Raw genomic sequence first — 18,677 nt, forward strand, 5'->3', positions numbered from 1 at the left:
GGTGTTTAACACAAGAAAGAAGACGCCGTCCCACCCAAGAGCCTTTAAGTATAGAAAGTGCATCTGCTTAAAACATCACCATCATCTCTAATATTGTTTTACTCCTTAAATCTGCATGTTGTTAATGGCTGAGACCATATCATAAGTCATCATAAGCCCACAACAGGGTGCTGTAGTTGCAATTTGTTTCGCTTCTCCAGCACGTTCAAAGATTCAAATGTCATTTTCACACCTGGGGGGAAATATGGGCAGCCAGTTGGCCTCCTTACCACCCATGTGTATTCGAAAGACAGGAGTCGCTAATGCACGCTCGCCCACAAGGAGGCCACCTGAAAAAAAAGTTTCAACAACGCAACATGGCACGAAAGCAAAGCTCCTGAACACGAGCTGCCGGCAAACCATGTCAATTTACCTGCAGAGATGCCCAGTCACACACACCTGGTTGTGGAAAGGTGGCAAGAAGAACATGGGAGACCCCCTCCACCCTAAAGGAAGTGCTTCCGCCCTGTGGTCAATCGGACCACTCGTTCTCGTCCAGTTCAGAGTCGTCGTCTGATTCACTGTACTCCACCGCGATCCTGCGGGAGAGGATCGTGGCCACGTCATTGCCCACTGGCTCTTTCTTTGCCTCCTGCTCCCATTGCTCTTGAACCTTCCGGAGCTGAATGCCTGCATTTGCAAAGAAAGAAACACCTTCGAGTCAGCCGGAGCAAACAAATCCACTCCAGATTTTACTCAGAACCAGACAGAACTCTAAAGGAGTGATCCACAGTGTGGAGCCACCAGCCTCCACTGAGTGAGACCATAAAACAGCTTTCCTTATCCTGGTGCTCTCCAGATGTGCAGGACTACAATTTCCATAATCCCCTGTCAGCGTTAGCCCAACACATGGGGGAAGCCTGCCATAAAGGGTGCTCTGTATATCCCCCCTCCCCATTTTCAATATGCTTACATGGACAAGCTCTTCTACACAAGTCTCTCAAATCAAAAGGTGACCTTCTTTCAAAGGCCTTCAGGTAACATCCCCCCAAAGGTGAAAGGTTCATACATAGGTGGATAGCTATTGCTCTTTCAGAGTTCTGACTAGCTCCCACTGAAACCAAGATTCATGGTTCCATTGACATCGGAACTTCCAGCCTCCCCTGGCGAGACGTTGCCCACCTGCTATCTAAGACGGCGAGTATTTTGCATGCTTCGTCCCCAAGACCAGCCCAAATGGAAGGTGAATGTGTTTGTGCACAAATTACAACCACCATCCGGACTTTAATGGACTTGCTATTGACCTATGAGAGACTTTTTCTTGCTTTCCCCAGTTTGGCACACTCCAGATATTTTGGACTACAATCCCCAGAATTCCTGGCCATTGGCTATGTGAGCTGAGGCTAATGGGAGTTGAAGTTCAAAACATCTGGAGGGGAAGAATTCTTTTATCAACACTCTCTCTGACAGAATCCAGTTTAATCCCAGCTCTGCTTCTTCTAGGGCTCTTGTATTATATTTATGGGCCACATTTGTTTACCATATAAGGAGGAGACTTACATAAGGTTGTCCCGTTATTATCCCTTCAATGACCTTTGGAGGACATTTAATTATAATTAAAAAAGAGATTAAGATTAATATGGCACTTTAGAAGTGCTGAAATTCTGGGCCAGCTTTTGTTTTTTTTATATTGCACAAATGGACTGTCAAGGCTGCGACAAGACGTCTTCCAGAAACTGAATGCTAAATGACACCCTATGCAATTTAAGTGTGTAGTGTGTAGCTGAACCTAATGAATTGTTATTTTTTTACCTTGAAATATGTGTGCAAGACCCTGATGTGGATCAGGGCCCTGCGGCAGACACCCCACCCCCACCCCACCCCGGACCAGACGCTGGGGTCTTCGTGCAGCCCTACCTACAATTTGTGTTGGACTGGGACAGGGGAGGCCCAGGTTCTAGTCTTCACTCAGCCATAAAGCTTGTTGGGTGACTTTAGGCCAGGCAATGACTCTCAGCCTAACCTACCTCACAGGGTCGTTGTGAAGATAAAATGGAGAGGAGGAGGAGGAAAGCCACATTAGGCCCCATGGAAAAAAGGAGGGATATAAATGTAACAAATCAATGTAAATAAATAAATTCCCATCACTCCTAACCAACATAGCCAATGGTGAGGGATTGTGGGGGGTTGTAGGCCATGGTTTATGTTCTTTTACTGTTTTGGTATTAACCACAGCAAAGTTTTGGAAACAAAAGCAGCAAGGTCTAGAACGTTTTAAAATTAATAAATACAAGCAACTGGCTATCCTGCTTCCAGCGGAGGCTGGTGGCTCCGGTGCCAGTGGGGCAGTGCATCCGCTCTGGGCTTCAGTCAGAACCAGCCAGAACTCTAAAGGAGCTGCCCAAGGTGCTTCATTCTCCAACCCGCTTTGCACCTTGTTCAGCTCCTTTAGAGCTTTGACAGGTTCTGACTGAAACCCAGAGTGGATTCACCACCCCTCTGACCCTGGAGCCACCAGCCACCACTGGGCTGCTGCTCACGATGTTGCTAGCACAAGAAAGGCAGACACTTACCCCTGCGGATGGCGGCAAGCAGGTCGCTCCGGGCATCGCTCATGGGGATCAGGGGAACCTGAGGCTTCCGCGGTTCTACCGTGACGGCAGGGGGAGACGCCGAGTGAGCTGGCGAGGCGGTCACTGTTGGGGGGCCGGGGGGAGGAGGGGGTGGTGCGACAGGAGGCCCCATGGGGCCAGTCTGAGGGGGGGAAGCAGAATAGGGGCAGGGGGGAGCTGGGGGAGGGGAAGGGGCATAAGAGGAGTGTGCCACAGAGGCGCTGGGAGCCATGGCTGGAGGGGCAGAGATGGGGCTGTCGAAGGCCGTCTGAGCAGAGGGGATGACTGGGGGAGGGGGAGGGGGAGCAGGGGGCACGAAGTACTCGGCCATCGGCACTGGTTGGGGGCTGAAAAGAGAAAGGAAAGAGACCGCTTGAAACAGGCACCGAGCCAAGCAAACCAGGCGTGCATGAAAAGTCATCAGCTCAAGTGGCAGAATTAGGCTATTAGGTTACTCTCCTGTTTCCCCCTTTCAGGCTGCACTGGATCTGCAGCCACAGTCAAGGCTAGAAGTGATTCCTTTCCCATCGGTAAACAAGACCGGGGCAAGGGGGCGGTCGCACAAAATGGAGCATTTTGTTCAATATGGCAAATTTGCACCTTCACTAGGCAATCCCACTTATGAGAGAAACAGCTCTTCAGACTCAGAGGGCAGCCTCCTCCAAGGCAGCCCTCACCACCCTCATGCCCGGGCAGCCAGTGGCTGCAGGATCAGGCAATGGCCCTTTAAAATCCAGACAGCTCTTCAGAGGGGGTGGGATTAACAGCAGGCCCAGATCAGAGAGCCTTCAGAAGGCCTCTGCATGTTGCTGAGACAACAGCTCTTCCTGTAGGAGCTCAAGCCAGCATAACCCTGGCAGGATCTACACTACTGCTTATAACGGTTTATAACGGTGATGACAACTATTCAGGCCCAGGACACATTACATATACCATTTTCATACCATTTTAAAAGTGTTATATCCTGCTTGGTGTAGATCAGCCAGTCTCATGAACGATCTTGTCTTTCTATTCTTCCTCACTGCACTTAACTTTACCTTACCTTACACTTACAGGGCAAAACAATCCCACCTGTGGGTTGTTTAGTTTTGTTTTTAGCAAATGATTAAAGATCAGGGCCTAAGGAGCTCTTTGCCATTATCACTCAGTGTTCCACAAGCTGAGCCTTTTTTGCTGCAACTACTCCTCTTTTCTGGGAGTTCTGTAGTATCCAGATATGTGGGGCAGAGATACCAACCTTGTCCAGAAATTGTCAACTGCCAATGAACTCCTAGGCCAGGGGTCCAGGATCTCAGGCCTGGGAGCCCCGGCCAGCCCTACAGGATTCCCCAGATGGCCATGCTCCCACCTGTGGCTCCAACCCCTTTCCCACAACTGATGAACTTTGGGTGGTTTCCTGGCTTTTATTCAGTTTCCCCCTCCATTCTAAAAGGTTGAAATACCTCTCCTTAGTCTTCATTATTGGCAGTAAAAGCTTTAAGTCAAAAGATGCTGCTATTTTTGGCTCCACCCCCTTTTTCCTCTGGCCCTGCCCACCACTGGGATGTGGCCCCCAAGAGCTTTCTCCAAAATGGAATTCAATCTTCATGATGAAAGATGCTCTGCACCCCATCCTAGGCTAAGCCTGCACAATTCATAAGCCACAGGCCCCCCCTCCCCCATCCATCTAAAGTGACCTGTCAAGTTCTGGACAATACCCCTGCTGTTCAGTCCTGGCCATAACGTCTCAGAAGGCCTCTGCATGTTGCTGAGACAACAGCTCTTCCTACAGGAGCTCCAGCCTGCATAGCTCTGTCCAGGCTCATGAACGACTGAGCCTTTCCATTCTGCCTCACTCCACTCTACTTTACCTTACTCTTCTAATAAATGCAACTACTTCTGATCACCTCCCCGGGAAAACAAGACAGATGCTTTTCCCTTTGTGCAGCTTGGTGCCCTTTTTATTGTTCTTAGTCATCAAGCCCTTGTGTCTGTGCTGACATTCCCCCCCCCCCTTGTTCTCCAGACACAGAAAACAAACATCAGGACTTTGTCAAGCATTTTGGCCTTGATGCCCTTCTGCCAACACTTGATCCAATAACTGTTGCTTGCCTTAGTAAATGTTGCTCTTTATTTGCTTTATTTGCTAGGGATAACCTAGCTTCAGTTGTCCATACTTTGGTAACTTCCAAATTAGATTACTGCAATGCCCTCTACATGGGGCAGCCTTTGAAGACGGTCCAGAAGCTGCAGCTTGTGCAAAATGCGGCGGCCAGATTGATAGCTGGAACAGGGAGGTTTGAGCATATAACACCGATTCTGGCCCGTTTGCATTGGCTGCCTATATGTTTCCGAGCCCAATTCAAGGTGCTGGTTTTAACCTACATGGCTTGGGACCGCAATACCTGATAGAACGCCTCTCCTGACATGAACCTACCCGTACACTGCACTCAACATCTAAGGTCCTCCTCCGAGTGCCTACTCCGAGAGAAGCTTGGAGGATGGCAACAAGGGAGAGGGCCTTCTCTGTGGTTGCCCCCCGACTGTGGAATGATCTTCCCGATGAGGCTCGCCTGGCGCCAACGTTGTTATCTTTTTGGCGCCAGGTCAAGACTTTTCTCTTCTCCCAGGCATTTTAACAGCATTTAACAACGTTAAGTTTGTTTTTAATGGACCCCAGAATTGTTGTTTTGAAATGGATACTGTTGTTTTTATACTGTTTTTATGTTTTTTAAATTTTTGTATACTTTTAATGTTTACTATTTTTAATTGTTGTAAACCGCCCAGAGAGCTTCGGCTGTGGGGCGGTATATAAATGTAATTAAATAAATAAATAAATAAATACAGGATGATGAGCTCAGATGTCTCAAACAGAAGAATGCCTCATGCAAGATGGATACCCAAAATGGTGAATTCTCTATGTGTAAATCTTGCATCTGATTTGCATGTGTGATTATCACAACTGTTTTGCTTTCGCCACCTTCCGATGTGGTGGAAAACTGGCTGTTGGTGACTTCCTGCTGTGGTTATACATTGTGAAAGGCATGTGTGCACTTATAATATGTGATGAGTTACATGAAGTTCCTATACGGAAATGACCATCATGAAGGAAATATCAAGTGCAAGGTATATTTTTAACACCTCTCTTGCAGGATGCTGTCCATGGTCCTGAAGAAGGAAGACCTCTTTGGCTATTTCCGCACAAGCTGTTTCACCTGGAATATCTATCCTTGGTTTATTCACATACGGCAGAGAATCCAAACTGCATCATTGCCAACCCATTGCATTCCAGTGTTTTCTGGACTGAACTGTCTTTCTTTAGACCCGACCTTGTGAAGATCCTTTTTTGTTTTAAAATGCATTAGCAATACCACCTACTTTAGTGTGGATGGCAATGCACTATTTAATTTATTTAATTGATTTGTACCCTACCTTTACTCAAGGTGGTACCGCTTTCCACAAAGTTTCAAAGCAGTAAACATACAGTATCATGTCATCAAAACAACAATAAAACTACCCAAATAATAAAAATTCATATCAGGGATAAAACTGCACTCTTTGATGTGCACTACAGATACCGCTGGCTGGATCACACTTCAGGGAAAGCCTGCGTGAAGTAATGTGTCTTGCACATGTGAAGTAATGTGTGAAGTAATGTGTCTTGCACATATCAGCTTGTCTAAGGACAGTTTGTAATGCATTCCAGAGGGTAGGTGCTGCAACACTAAACGCTCTACTGAGGCAAACCTCAGGAGCATGTGGCATCCTCAGGAGTTGTTCCTCTGATGAGTGCAAAGACTGGGCAGGGACATGAGGATGAGGAGATAACTAAGGAGATCCCTAAGATATTGAGGCTCTTAGGTCTACTGTGACTTTAATTAGAAGCTTCTTTTCGGCTTCTGTCCATATAATTGGTTCCTGCTCAGCAATGCCAGGAAATTGTAAATTTGTGTGTGTGTGTGTGTGTGTGTGTGTGTGTGTGTGTTTGTGTACACACACACTTTAATCCCTGCTTTTGACACATTTTGCCTCTCTCTCTCTCTCTCTCTTTCTCTTTTTTGCCTAGTGGTACACTTCCACAATAAAAAAGAAAAGCCGAATAACGGGAGGTAATCAATAACCAAACCGTTCTTGGGAAATGAAAATTGAATTATTAAGGGGTCAATTCAACCGTCATCCCATGGCTACACTGACTGAATGGGAATCCATTAGAAGCAAAAGCCACAAAAAGGAAGCTTCTAGTTAAAGTTGTAGAGAACCTTTGCTGAATGGGACATCCTTCTCAGTAAATATTATAGAACTATCAATGCCATAGGGGCAGGCATTGCTGGATAATATAGCACTACATTAAATACGATGCAGAACTCCTGTTTTAACTCCACTTCCAGATGATTGCAGCAATACAGTGCCTTAGCAGCACTCTCAGACCCTAATGTAGAGGCAAGCTTCACGAAACCTGTAAGGCCAAAAGCACTTTAATAAAGCAGAATGGAGCGGCTGCTGTAACTCACTCTCTATGGCAGCCTGCCTCCCCCAGAAACAGCTCATCTGCAGAGACTTGCTATGCAGTGAAATTTCCTGCCTCTATATCAGTGCAAACCTATATTTCTGTGCATTCGCTGAGAGTCTGAAGGGGGCTGCTTCTCAGAGAGGAAGGCCGTAGAAGAGGAATTGCTCCCTGTATTGAGTCAGCTGCTAGACAGGGGGTAACAGGTTGTGACCTCCATGCAGAATGCCTCTGTGAATATCAGCCCTTCGACCTTGACCCTACAAGGACTAGCACATGCTCTAATTTTTCCAGTGGTGATGCTTTCAAAGGAGAGAACGAGTAAATTGGCACAGTTAGCTCTTTCAAATGAACAAAGAGAGCAAATTCTGCCCACCGGCCTCCATGCAAAAGTGTGTGTAGAGAGAGGGGGGAGGGGGGGAGAGAATTGCATGGAAATGTCAGGATTTGAGTCTCCAGGGTTTTTTGTGGGGGGGGGCATTAGTTGCATGACAAGAGCTTGTAACACACAGGGCAGTGCTGAACAAAGGGAAGCGGCTAGAGGTCAAAGGACTGAGGAGAAGGAGGAGGATTTTTGCTCAGCCTCACAGATTGAGCAAAGCAAACTTTTGTAGGCACTAGAAACCTTCCGGTTTCAAAAGGTTTCAGTCCTTTCCCACATTAAGCAAGATTGTACCCAGGGCAGTCATGCCAGTGTTCACATGAAGGGGAAAGGGACCAAACGCACAAGGAGGAAGAGTCAGGTAAGTTCTCTTTCAGATGCCCTGGCAGGATTTAAACAGAGCGCCTCCCCCATGTACAGCCATTCCTCTATCCAATCTCATGATGGCCATCTGGTTTTACAGAACGGAAACCGGTCTGCATCTGTCGTACCACGGGGCAAACCCAAGTTGTCTCCCGACAAAGGTAGGATAAGAAGGAGAGGGGTTAATTCCTCGTATTTCCCAGGATTAGCAAATACGACTCTATTCCTTCCAGTGAGCTGATCTCTGGATGGAATTTCTCAGTGGGGAAACCAAGGCACAGAAACTTGCTCTTGGTCGTACTAGACATCAGTGACAAAGAAAGGTGTTGGAATCAGGCCTGTCAACTCCTTGGCTACCTACTGACCCACTTGAGTTACACTACTCTGCGCCTTTCCTGTGCTAATACCCGGGATAGAGAATTTTGCTTTTGAGCAACCAGCCACCTGGTTACTTTAGAAAATGCCAAATCTTCTCTGTTAAAGGGGAAAGTCACACCTAGCAGAGGAAGAAAAGCAGGCAGGAATTCATACCCATAATCCTTGACCATCTGAGGTCTGGGTCCATTTAGCATAGTCTCTGGCGGCGGTGGCACATGGGGCTGCTGAACCCGATTGAGACTGTTCTGCCGGCTTCCTGCTGCCGAGGGCCTGTAGACATGCTCCTGCACCTGGCTAGCCACCAGGATGACCTCTTTGTTGTCTGCTGACAGGTGTGAGGCTGGCGCTAATATCTGCTGGGCAGGATGGTTAGGGCTGGCCGGGTATGAGTGATCAGCTGCATCGGACGCATAAGATCTGTCACACACAAAAACACCAAAAGGTTGTACACCTGGCTGGCAGGAGTGGGGGAGCCAAATGGAAGGGAGGGATGTGGTGGCACCTCTCCGCTGCTGGGATCAAGGACTCGATGTGCAGAGGCACAAGGCACAGGCGTGGAAAGAAAGGAATGCAAGCATGCAGCAAGGAGGGCACAGGCAGGCATAGCTTAGGGAGGCAGCGCTGCAGCTCCAGAGATTGGCTGAAGTCCACCTAGCTCCGGTCCCAAACTGTCAGTGGAGGCTGGTGGCTCCGATGTCAGTGGGTAGTGAATCCGCTCCAGGTTTCAGTATGAACCAGTCAAAAGTCTAAAGGAGCTGTCCAAAGTCCTTTAGAGTTCGGACTGGTTCGGACCGAAACCTGGAGCGGATTCGCCACCCATTGACATCGGAGCCACCAGCCCCCACTGCCAATAGCACACCTCACTTCCTATCTCAGCATCACCCAAAGCCCATGCAGGGATGAGGCAGCCCCTCAGCAACACGCCTTGCAATTCCCTGGAAGAGTTTGTCAGTGGCCTTGATTTCCCTCAACCTGCCTCTAGCTGGAACAGAGCCCTTGCTGTCGTGAGCGATTAAAAAGCATCCCAGGGTGGGGGCAGGGGAGCAAGAAGCAAAAAACAAGCAAAACAGCCGAAGGAAAAGACAGCAGAGCAAAAGGAAAAGGTCAAGCAAAGCGTGTAGTACATAAAACCTGCCTATTATCTGGGGATAGTGATCCTTCCGAGGAGGCCATGTGATATGGGGATGGTGAGAACCTGTTATCGGGTCGGAATTCTTTATCGTACGCCATCATGTTCCACTCCAGCCGCCGATTGCGGGCTTTCCGCACTTTCTTCACTTCCCGGGTCGAGTCCTCTACGAGCCGTTGCTCCTGGGGCGAAGGGGACAGAGAAGGTACCAACCGGGTCAACCATGAATTGCTTTATGTGAACTGTACCGTTGGATTGGTCCACACATGCAGCAGAAACAGATAAAATGAACTGTACCCCTTCAGACTGCAGTTCAGACTGGGGGCAGGCGGCACGGGGGCACATCCTGTCTTAACATAAACTTCTTGCATGAAAGACAACCGGGGTGGGGTGGGGGTGGGAGCTTCTAACCCAACTCACTTCCCCGTTCTGCTCATTTTCTACTTGCAGGGAGTTATGTTTCATGATTGTTTTCACTTTTGTGAGGATTCAAAAACTGTGATGCTGAACTGGTTTCCATCCCTGCTGGTCATTGTAACAGCTTTGTAACTTAAGTTAGGGTGACCAACTGTCAGGATTTCCCCGGATTTGTCCTGGTTTTTGTTCTTTCCATGGTGTCAGGGGGGATTTTCTATAATTTTCAATAATGTCCTGGAATGACACACCTTCCCCTTTAAGGCTGCCATTAGCATGGCAGGAGGGAATGACATGCTTTCTTGAGGCACATCATTCCCCCACCCCGAGCCCCAATTGAGGTCTTAAAGGGGAAAGTGGGTCATCTGTGGACATTATAGAAAAGGCCCCAATTGGAGTGGATGGTGGTGGTGCAGAATGAAATCCTTTCCCCTCCTCCACTCCAATTGGGTTCTTTAAGGTGGCGGGGGAATAACGTACTTTCTGCAGGACTCAGAAAGCTGCTTCCCCACACACACACTAGGTGTCCTCTTTTTTGGTTTCCCAAATATGGTCACCCTACTTAAGTAACAGTAGGCCCATTCAGGAGACACCTTAAACTATGGCTTTAATCATGGTGGTTAAGCCAGAAAGCCAGGCCGTGTTCAGAAGACACCTTAAACCACTGCTTTAACCATGGTGAATAAGGCTTTTTGCTTTATTCACTGTAGCTAGAGCCATGGTTTAAGGTGTCTTCTGAACACACCCAAGTTTTCTGACTTAACCACCGTGGTTAAAGCCATGGTTTAAGGTGTCTTCTGAACAGGGCCAGTGCCTGAGTTTATTGGGTTTTCCTCATCCCTCACCATTGCTGTTCTCCTTTTGTTTTGTGTCTTCTGGAATGTGAGGGATTGTCGTGTGTGTGTGTGTGTGTGTGTGTGTGTGTGTGTGTGTGTGTGCTGTATTGACTTGTAAGCCATTCCGTGGTCTTTTATGCTGAACTGTGGGGTAAATAACAAACCAACCAACTAACAAAGACATAGTTCTGATTTAAAGTTTTGAGTTGCCTTGGAGTGGAATATGTTGGCAGAAATGGGCTAGTAGCAGGGAGTTTGGGAACGGAAATGTGTCATTGATATATTAAAGAAACAGACTTTTGACTATCCCAGGGCTGGGAATTCAAGGTTCTGGGACCCTGAGAAAAACAGGAAGCAAGCAGATCATGCAGTGCTGCCATTCTTAGTCCTTTTGTCGGTAATCACCTGAGCCTTCTTAAAGTGGCTACTTGACCTTCCCACCTGAACTCTCAATAACAGTTGGTAGTAACTGCATAGATAATGACCTAGCATAGGGTGACCCTATGGAAAGGAGGACAAGGCTCTTGTATCTTTAACAGTTGCAGAGAAAAGGGAATTTCAGCAGGTGTCATTTGTATGCATGCAGCACCTGGTAAATTCCCTCTTCATCACCACAGTGAAAGCTGCAGGAGCCCTGCCCTCTTTTGTATCTGGGGGGTCTAGCTATACTAACCATCTCTGCTTACATGACCTGTATCCCATGCTTTGAACAATCCCTTTTGCTCCCACATTTACCTTCTGCCGGCGTTTCTCTTTCCTCTTATCCTCTGTGGCTTGCAACATCTTCTCTTTCCACAAGTTGAAGAAATAAGAAGGGTCGGTGTAGAATTTTAAACCATCTTTCTTGTCATCTCTGAAATGAGCAAGTTGGTTGGGGTGAGGGTGGGGCAGGGAGAGAGAAACTCAGTTATCTGTGATTGACAGGAATTGTATAAATAATCGAATGACTGAAGAGGCAATGTGGTGCAGTGGTTAGAAAGATGATGTCCAGAAAGTCCCAGTCTCAATGGGTCACCTTGAACCAGCCAGTATCTCTCAGCCTAGCCTAACTCACAAGTTTATAGTAAGGATAATATGGAGCGGGGGGGGGGGGGGTCATTGTCCTGAGCTCTTTTGGAGGAAGGGCAGGATAACAATGAAATAAAATAGAAAGTTGGTTTACTAAATACATAATTAGCGCGCGTGTGTGTGTGTGTGTGTGTGTGTGTGTAGATTATGTGTGTGTGTGTGTTTTATTGTGAATATATATATAAATTATATGTCTGCCAACTCTTATGAAGCCAAAACAGCCCCACCCACACAGAAGAAACCCCAAGGTCTGCAGATGTACAAACAAATCTTTAAGAAAAAGAACCAGGGAGGGTAGAACCCAAAAATCAGCCCAATGGGGGCATGGAGTGCTGATTGACTGTTGGAGAGAAAGAGCACAGAAAACAGCAAGCGGTGGAATGGAATAATCTGAAAAAACAGTGGGGGCAGCTGGCTCCAATGCGAGTGACACACCTTTCATAGTTCCTTTAGAGTTCTGACTGGTTCCAATGGAAAGCCGGAGTAGATCCACCACCCCACTGACATTGGAGCCACCAGCCTCCACTGCTTGGAAGGACATTGAACAAGAACTCTCCACAGCGCAACATTCTGTTGCAGGTCCCACTTGTAGAATGTTATAATGTCCAAAGCTTTTCACATACGGTGGGTTAGTATTATTATACCCATAGTGCAGATGGAGGGGAGAGGCTTAAAGATAGTGGCTTGCCTAAGGCCAGCTGAATTGGTGACAGAGAGAGACTGACCTGGGCTCTTGCAGAGTCCACATTCTCAAGATATGTTCACCATGAATTTGAAGCTAGATTGTAAGCACATTCAGAGCAGGGAACTATCATTTGTGTACGAAACCCTGCTAAGTGCCATGTGCCATTCTACTGTAATAAACCTCAATAATCATTATTTTTAAAAGCTCATAAGTAATTTGTTAGCAATACCACTGGGTTATATCCTTCTGAGACTTGAGGGCTATTTAAACTGAAAAATCTTTTGCTTCCATAAACCAACTTCTTTACAGCATAGACTCCCACAGCGGACATGACGTCGGGGGGGGGGGGGGGTTGTCCCTTTTGCCTAATGCCCCGTACCGATATGGCGTGAGAATGTTGAGTGGCGGAGGTTTATCACAGCGCTGGTACATCTCCATCACAGGGTTTGGGATAGAGTTGCGAGAGACCACCTGCTGGTTCTGAATAGTAGAGCTCTTGAAGGCTTTCCGCATATTGATATCTTGCAGCGAAACTGGGGGGAAAGGCAGAAACACGTCAGAGATGAAACCAAACACTGAGCGCTGGTGATTCTCATGCACAACACAGGCCTGGTTTCCTACAACGCATGCTGGATCACTCGTCTGAATGATTTCCTTCTCTCTTTAGTCTGCCAGCTCAGGGCACGTTGTCATGTAACCACTTTTTAAAAATGCAGTACTTCTAGATAACCATAAGAACATAAGAAGAGCCCTGATGTTGGATCAGACCAAGGGTCCATCTAGTCCAGTGGTCTGTTCATACTGTGGCCAACCAGCTGTCAGACAGGGACCAACAAGGCAGGACATGGTGCAACAGCACCCTTCCACCCATGTTCCCCAACAAATGGTGCACACAGACTTACTGCCTTGGATACTGGAGATAGCACACAACCATCAGGGCTAGTAGCCATCGATAGCCTTTGCCTCCAGGAATTTACCCAACCCCCTTTTAAAGCCATCCAAATTGGTGACCGTCACTACATCTGGTGGTAGTGAGTTCCATAATTTAAATATGCGCTGTGTGAAGTACTTCCTCTTATTTGTCCTGGATCTCCCACCAATCAGCTTCCTAGGAGGACCCCGAGTTCTATTATTTTGAGAGAGGGAGAAAAATGTCTCCGTATCCACATTCTCCACACTGTGCATAATTTTGTACACCTCTAGCATGTCTCCCCTTAGCCTCCTTTTTTCCAAGCTAAACAATCCCAGTTGAGGTAACCTTCCCTCATAGGGGAGATGCTCCAGACCCTTAATCCTTTTAGTTACCGTTTTCTGCACTTTTCCCAGCTCCATAATATCCTTTTTTAGGTGTGGTGACCAGAACTGTACACAGTATTCTAAATGTGGTTGCACCACAGATTTGTATAAAGGCAGTATGATACTTGCAGTTTTATTCTCAATTCAATTTAGGCAAAGCATGGTTTCCTAGAATTCCCTTTTCCCCCAGTGTGTATTACCTGTTGCCGGATTTTGCTTTAAGAGGTCACAAAGAGAAGCTTGAAAATGACACACCTCCAGCAGCCCTTGACAAAAGTCCTCCAGCTGCAACTCTGTCCTCTTGAACCCCCAGTCCATGAGCCAAATCCTGCCTTCTGGGAACCCCAACCTTGCCCCCTAGGGTTTCCCAAAAAGCCCTGCTCCTTCCACTGGCCCTGCCCCCTTTCCCCAATTGTTGGGGGGATTCCTAGCTTTTGTGCAATTCTCCCCATCCCAAGACTTACATCACGGCAGTAGGAGCTTTACACTAAAAATAAATAAATAAATAAATAAATAAATAAATAAATAAATAAATAAATAAATAAATAAATAAAATGCTTGTATTCTTGGTATTTTGACCCTTTTTGCCCCATCTATTACTGGAATGTGCCCCCTCCAAAAAGAGTTTCTCCAGAATGGAATTTGGCCCCCAGGTTGAAAGAGATTCTAGGTCCTTGGACTAGATGTTCTATCAGATAACAAGACAGACACAGGAAGGCCGTTTCCCCAAGGCGCCGATCTGGGTTACCTTCTTCTACAGTGGAGTCCAACTGAGTGACCTTGATCACCAGAAGATCCACTCGCTCCTGCAAGGAATTCATCCGCATGTAGAAACTATTGGCTTCATTGAACAGTTCTCCAAAAATGTCTTCAGCGTGCCTGCCTGACAGAACATGAGACAAAAAGAGACAACCGTTTCAGGGCCACAGAGATGGAAGTGGCTTTCAAAAAGGAGTCAGAGGAAAGCAGGGGGTGTTCCCATGTGAAGGAGAAGGGAGAAACCATCATGACCAAACCAGTGTTCATTCCTGAAATACGTAATGCTTTTCTTCTGTAAGATTCTGGAAGGGCTGTGATTTGCACCCAGTAGGAAGCTTTTCTGTAAGAACATCAGAAGGGCCATATTGGATCAGACCAAAGGCTAGGGAGCTTCAGCTATTGGGCAGTATAAAAATGCAACAACAACAACAACAACAACAACAACAACAACAACAACAACAACAACAATAATAATAATGTGACCACATGGAAAAGAGGACAGGGCTCCTGTATCTTTAACAGTTGTATTGAAAGGGGAATTTCAGCAGGTGCCATTTGTATGCATGCAGCACCTGGTGAAATTCCCTCTTCATCACAACAGTTAAAGTGCAGGAGCTATACTACAGTGGCCAGATTTAAAAGAGGGCAGGGCGCCTGCAGCTTTAACTGTTGTGATGAAGGGGGAATTTCACCAGGTTCTCCATATATACAAGTGACACCTGAAGCAATTCCCTTTTCAATACAACTGTTAAAGATACAGGAGCCCTGTCCTCCTTTTCATAGGGTCACCCTAGCGTTAAGCTAAAACATGCTGGTATTTTTGGTATTTTGGCCCCATCCGATTTGCCATCCATTGACCTCGCCCACCAGTGGCATGTGGTCCCTGAGGGCTTCTTCAAAAACGACGTTGGCCCTCGGTCTGGAAGAGATCCAACATCCCATCAGCCTCCGTCACAGTGAGCTTAAAGCACCCGTGGCCACACAGACAAGGCAGAGGGCGGAAAAGGCGCAAACGGAGACTGTAAACTCATTGGAGCCCCCTCTGAGCAGCCAGCTCTGACAAAACGGCTGCAAGCAGCGCCTGTTTTGGTTTGCTTTGGCCTCGCGTCTGGTCCTTTTGATGGGCCGAGCGGAGCGATTTTCAGGGAGGGTCGTCTCGGGAGAACGACAAAGCCTGCCTTGTTCGAGAAGACAGCAAAACAGCAGCCGGCTTTGTTGGTCACATGTGCTCGCCCGAGGAAGCGACTGAAAATAACACACAATATTGAGCGAAAGAATAAAAGAAGCTGCAAAACAGATTCATACTCCAATGGGAGGTGATTGTCACCTTCCGGCTAGCAGTTAAGGGACACATTGTACAGGCCTGTGCTGAAGATAATGCTCTTGGTCTCTCGGTCTCTCTCTGTCTCTCTCGCTCTCGCTCTCTCTCTTTCAAGACATAAATGGTGTCCCATGTTATTTCTAAGTATTATTGAGTATATTTCAACTTGGACTGGGACCGAACTATCAACAGTGTTTCACAAACACGTTTGACAGCGTCAAAAACAGGCACCATTTCATTTTTAATTGTTAACTTTTCCCAGCTCTCCTTATGAAAGTGTTGAGATAAGCATTTTCCTGCTGAATGAGACCAAAGGCCTACATAGCCCAGCATCCTGCTTCCACAGTGGCCTCCGGAAAGCACACCAGCTGGGCAGGAGGAGAGTACACCCTCTCCCAGGTTTTCCATACCAATTGGCTATTTCCCATTCTGGCTGGGGATGATGGGAGTTAGAGTCAAACAACATCTGGAGAACCCCAGGTTCTCCACCCCTGACCTAGAGATTCCATATAGCCCATCACGCCTCACACATCTATCCTAGATTTTAGGAAATCAACGATTTTGCTTTACTGGACTTGCTGTAAAGACGGTTGTGAAATGCTCACCCGCCCACCTCTCTTAAAACAAGGGACCTGTTCAGATGATGTTTCAGGTCCTGTGGTTAGAGAAACTGTGGTTCTCTGGGGTTAGCACTAACCACAAGCCGTCCTGTCGCACACAGCACTTTAAGCCACGGTTAGAGCCACCAACCCTGCTGCAGACGGTCCGACTGTGGTGAGTGGGCAGGATTTAGCAAAACACATCACACAAGACGCCTTAAACCCTGCTGCTTAACCAAAACCCTTGACCAGCAGGGCTTAAGGTGTCTTCTGAACAGGCCCAACATAAGATGTCCTATTACGAAATGCAAATGCCAAATGTTAATGATAAATAATGAAAGATTTGAAAATGCAAATAAGTAAGAGGTCAAGAAGTCGGTATTCCAGGGGGGTGGGCAGAGGAGAGGAAAGGCCTGGATTCACAGGAGGCCTGCCTAGCTGAGTTTTTTTTTTCCCAAGAGAGGAACAGGAGATGAAATCGCCTCCGTGGTTCCTCCTGCCCCACCTGGCTCTTGGCAGCGGTGCACAGGATAGATGAAGAATTCCAGTCTTGGAGGCCTCTCCGCCTGTCACTAAAAACACTTCAGCAAAGGGTGGCTCTCTCATGCCACTTCCAGCTCTGCCAAATCCTGTTGTCTTGGGCATGACGCAGGACACCCCAACCCTGCTGACTTACTGAGGCTTCCCAGCTGCTTGATGATCGCTGCTAAAGTGCTGTTGGTCACGCATTCCAACTCGCTGGTCACCCCATCCGGAAGGGCTCCCCGGCAAAGGTGACGAGGCTCGATATTCCTCTTCACCAAGGGCATCTTGGCAAGGAATCAGCAGGGCTTCACCTTGGATGAAAGAAGGGAGGAACAGAGATCAGTTTGTTTGTTTATTTATTTATTCGTTTATTTATTACACCGCCCCACAGCCGAAGCTCTCTGGGTGGTTCACAGCAGTCAACAACAGCAAACATTAAAAAGTATACAAGATTTAAAAAACCATCAGAAACGTAAAAAGCAACAGTATAAAAACAACAGTATCCATTTAAAACAGTATCCATTTATTCTGGGGTCCATTAAAAACAAACTTAATGTTGTTAAATGCTGTTAAAATGCTGTTAAAATGTTAAAATGCCTGGGAGAAGAGAAAAGTCTTGACCTGGTACCAAAAAGATAACAATGTTGGTGCCAGGCGAGCCTCGTCAGGGAGATCATTCCACAGCCAGGGGGCCACCACCGAAAAGGCCCTCTCCCTTGTTGCCATCCTCCGAGCTTCCCTCAGAGTAGGCACTCGGAGGAGGACCTCAGATGTTGAGCGCAGTGTACAGGTAGGTTCATGTCGGGAGAAGCGTTCCATCAGGTATTGCGGTCCCAAGCAAGTTTAGTGTTCTTTTAAAACATGACTTGCAGAGCGCCAGCACTTGACTTGACAGGGTTTCATAAACAAAAGAAAGGAAAGGGCCCTGCCCCATAGGAGCTCACAATCTGTGATGGACTGTGAGGACTCAACAGCAGCCCCCAAAGAAGATCTGGCCAGTGCTCCCCTCAACTGCATCATTGCTGAAGCAATAGCGCCTTTACAGCTCCAAGCTCCAGTGCACAGCCTTCCTGAACTGCGGGAATGGGGGAACTGGCCGGTTCCCATGCTCTGACTTCCTGGTACAACTCCTGGCTCACTTCGGATCACTATCTACAGCTCAGCTTTTGCAGTGTAGCATAAAGGCTCCTTTCATGGTGGGTAGGAATGGTCGGTCACCTGCCAGGGCCCTGGATCCCAGCAGGGCCCACTGGCAAGAGCCTCCCTGGGCTTGCTCCTCCTTTTCACCATTGTAGCCATCTTGTTCACATGCCTTCCGCTCTGGCCCAATGGAGGCTGGTGGCTCCAGTTTCAGAGCGGCAAGGATTCCATTCTGGGTTTTAATTAGAACCAGGCAGAACTCTGAAGGAGCTACAGCCTGAGGAGCTGCAGCACCTTGGATAACACTTTAGAGTTCTGGCTGGTTCTTACTAAAACCCAGAATGGAATCCTTGCCTTCCCAAAACTGGAGCCACAATCCTTCACTGGCTCAGACAACAGTAACCATGAGAAGGAGAAGCAGGAGATGCCTTCTTGCTCTCTGCTTGTTAAGTAAGCAAGTGGCAGCCATGATGAGAAAGAGGAGGAGGAGGAGGAGGAGGAGGAGGAGGAGGAGGAGGAGGAGGAGGAGGAGGAGGAGGAGGAGGAGCTGGAAACAATGCTGGTGAAAAGATAGCCCGAGTGGGCCCAAGGTCCTCAGACGGCTGGAGCTTGCACTCATTTTACCAGTGCAGGCTGGTGGCTCCCATGTCAGTGAGGAGGTGAATCCACTCCATGTTTCACTCACAACCCGTCAGAACTCTGAAG

General features: G+C 47.5%; 1 protein-coding gene across 1 annotated transcript; it reads right to left on the reverse strand.

Moving 5' to 3' along the window:
- Positions 1-338: 338 nt before the first annotated feature.
- Positions 339-17,116, reverse strand: LOC134409136 (actin-binding protein WASF3-like). Its single transcript, XM_063141719.1, has 8 exons — positions 16,980-17,116; positions 14,377-14,507; positions 12,712-12,865; positions 11,315-11,432; positions 9,336-9,511; positions 8,354-8,617; positions 2,553-2,938; positions 339-669 (listed from the first exon to the last, which is right to left on the reverse strand). The coding sequence occupies exons 1-8, from the start codon at positions 17,114-17,116 to the stop codon at positions 512-514; spliced, it is 1,524 nt and encodes a 507-aa protein (XP_062997789.1). The 3' UTR covers positions 339-511.
- Positions 17,117-18,677: the final 1,561 nt, after the last annotated feature.

This window comes from Elgaria multicarinata, chromosome 15 (assembly GCF_023053635.1).
Source record: "Elgaria multicarinata webbii isolate HBS135686 ecotype San Diego chromosome 15, rElgMul1.1.pri, whole genome shotgun sequence".
NCBI lineage: Eukaryota > Metazoa > Chordata > Lepidosauria > Squamata > Anguidae > Elgaria > Elgaria multicarinata.

Coding starts and splice junctions, on each gene's coding strand:
- LOC134409136 (XM_063141719.1), bottom strand. CDS start 17,116: ATGCCCTTGGTGAAGAGGAATATCGAGCCTCGTCACCTTTGCCGGGGA. Junction 9,512..11,314: donor AAGAGAAACGCCGGCAGAAG/GTAAATGTGGGA, acceptor CCTTCGCCCCAG/GAGCAACGGCTCGTAGAGGA. Junction 670..2,552: donor GCTTGCCGCCATCCGCAGGG/GTAAGTGTCTGC, acceptor TTGCAAATGCAG/GCATTCAGCTCCGGAAGGTT.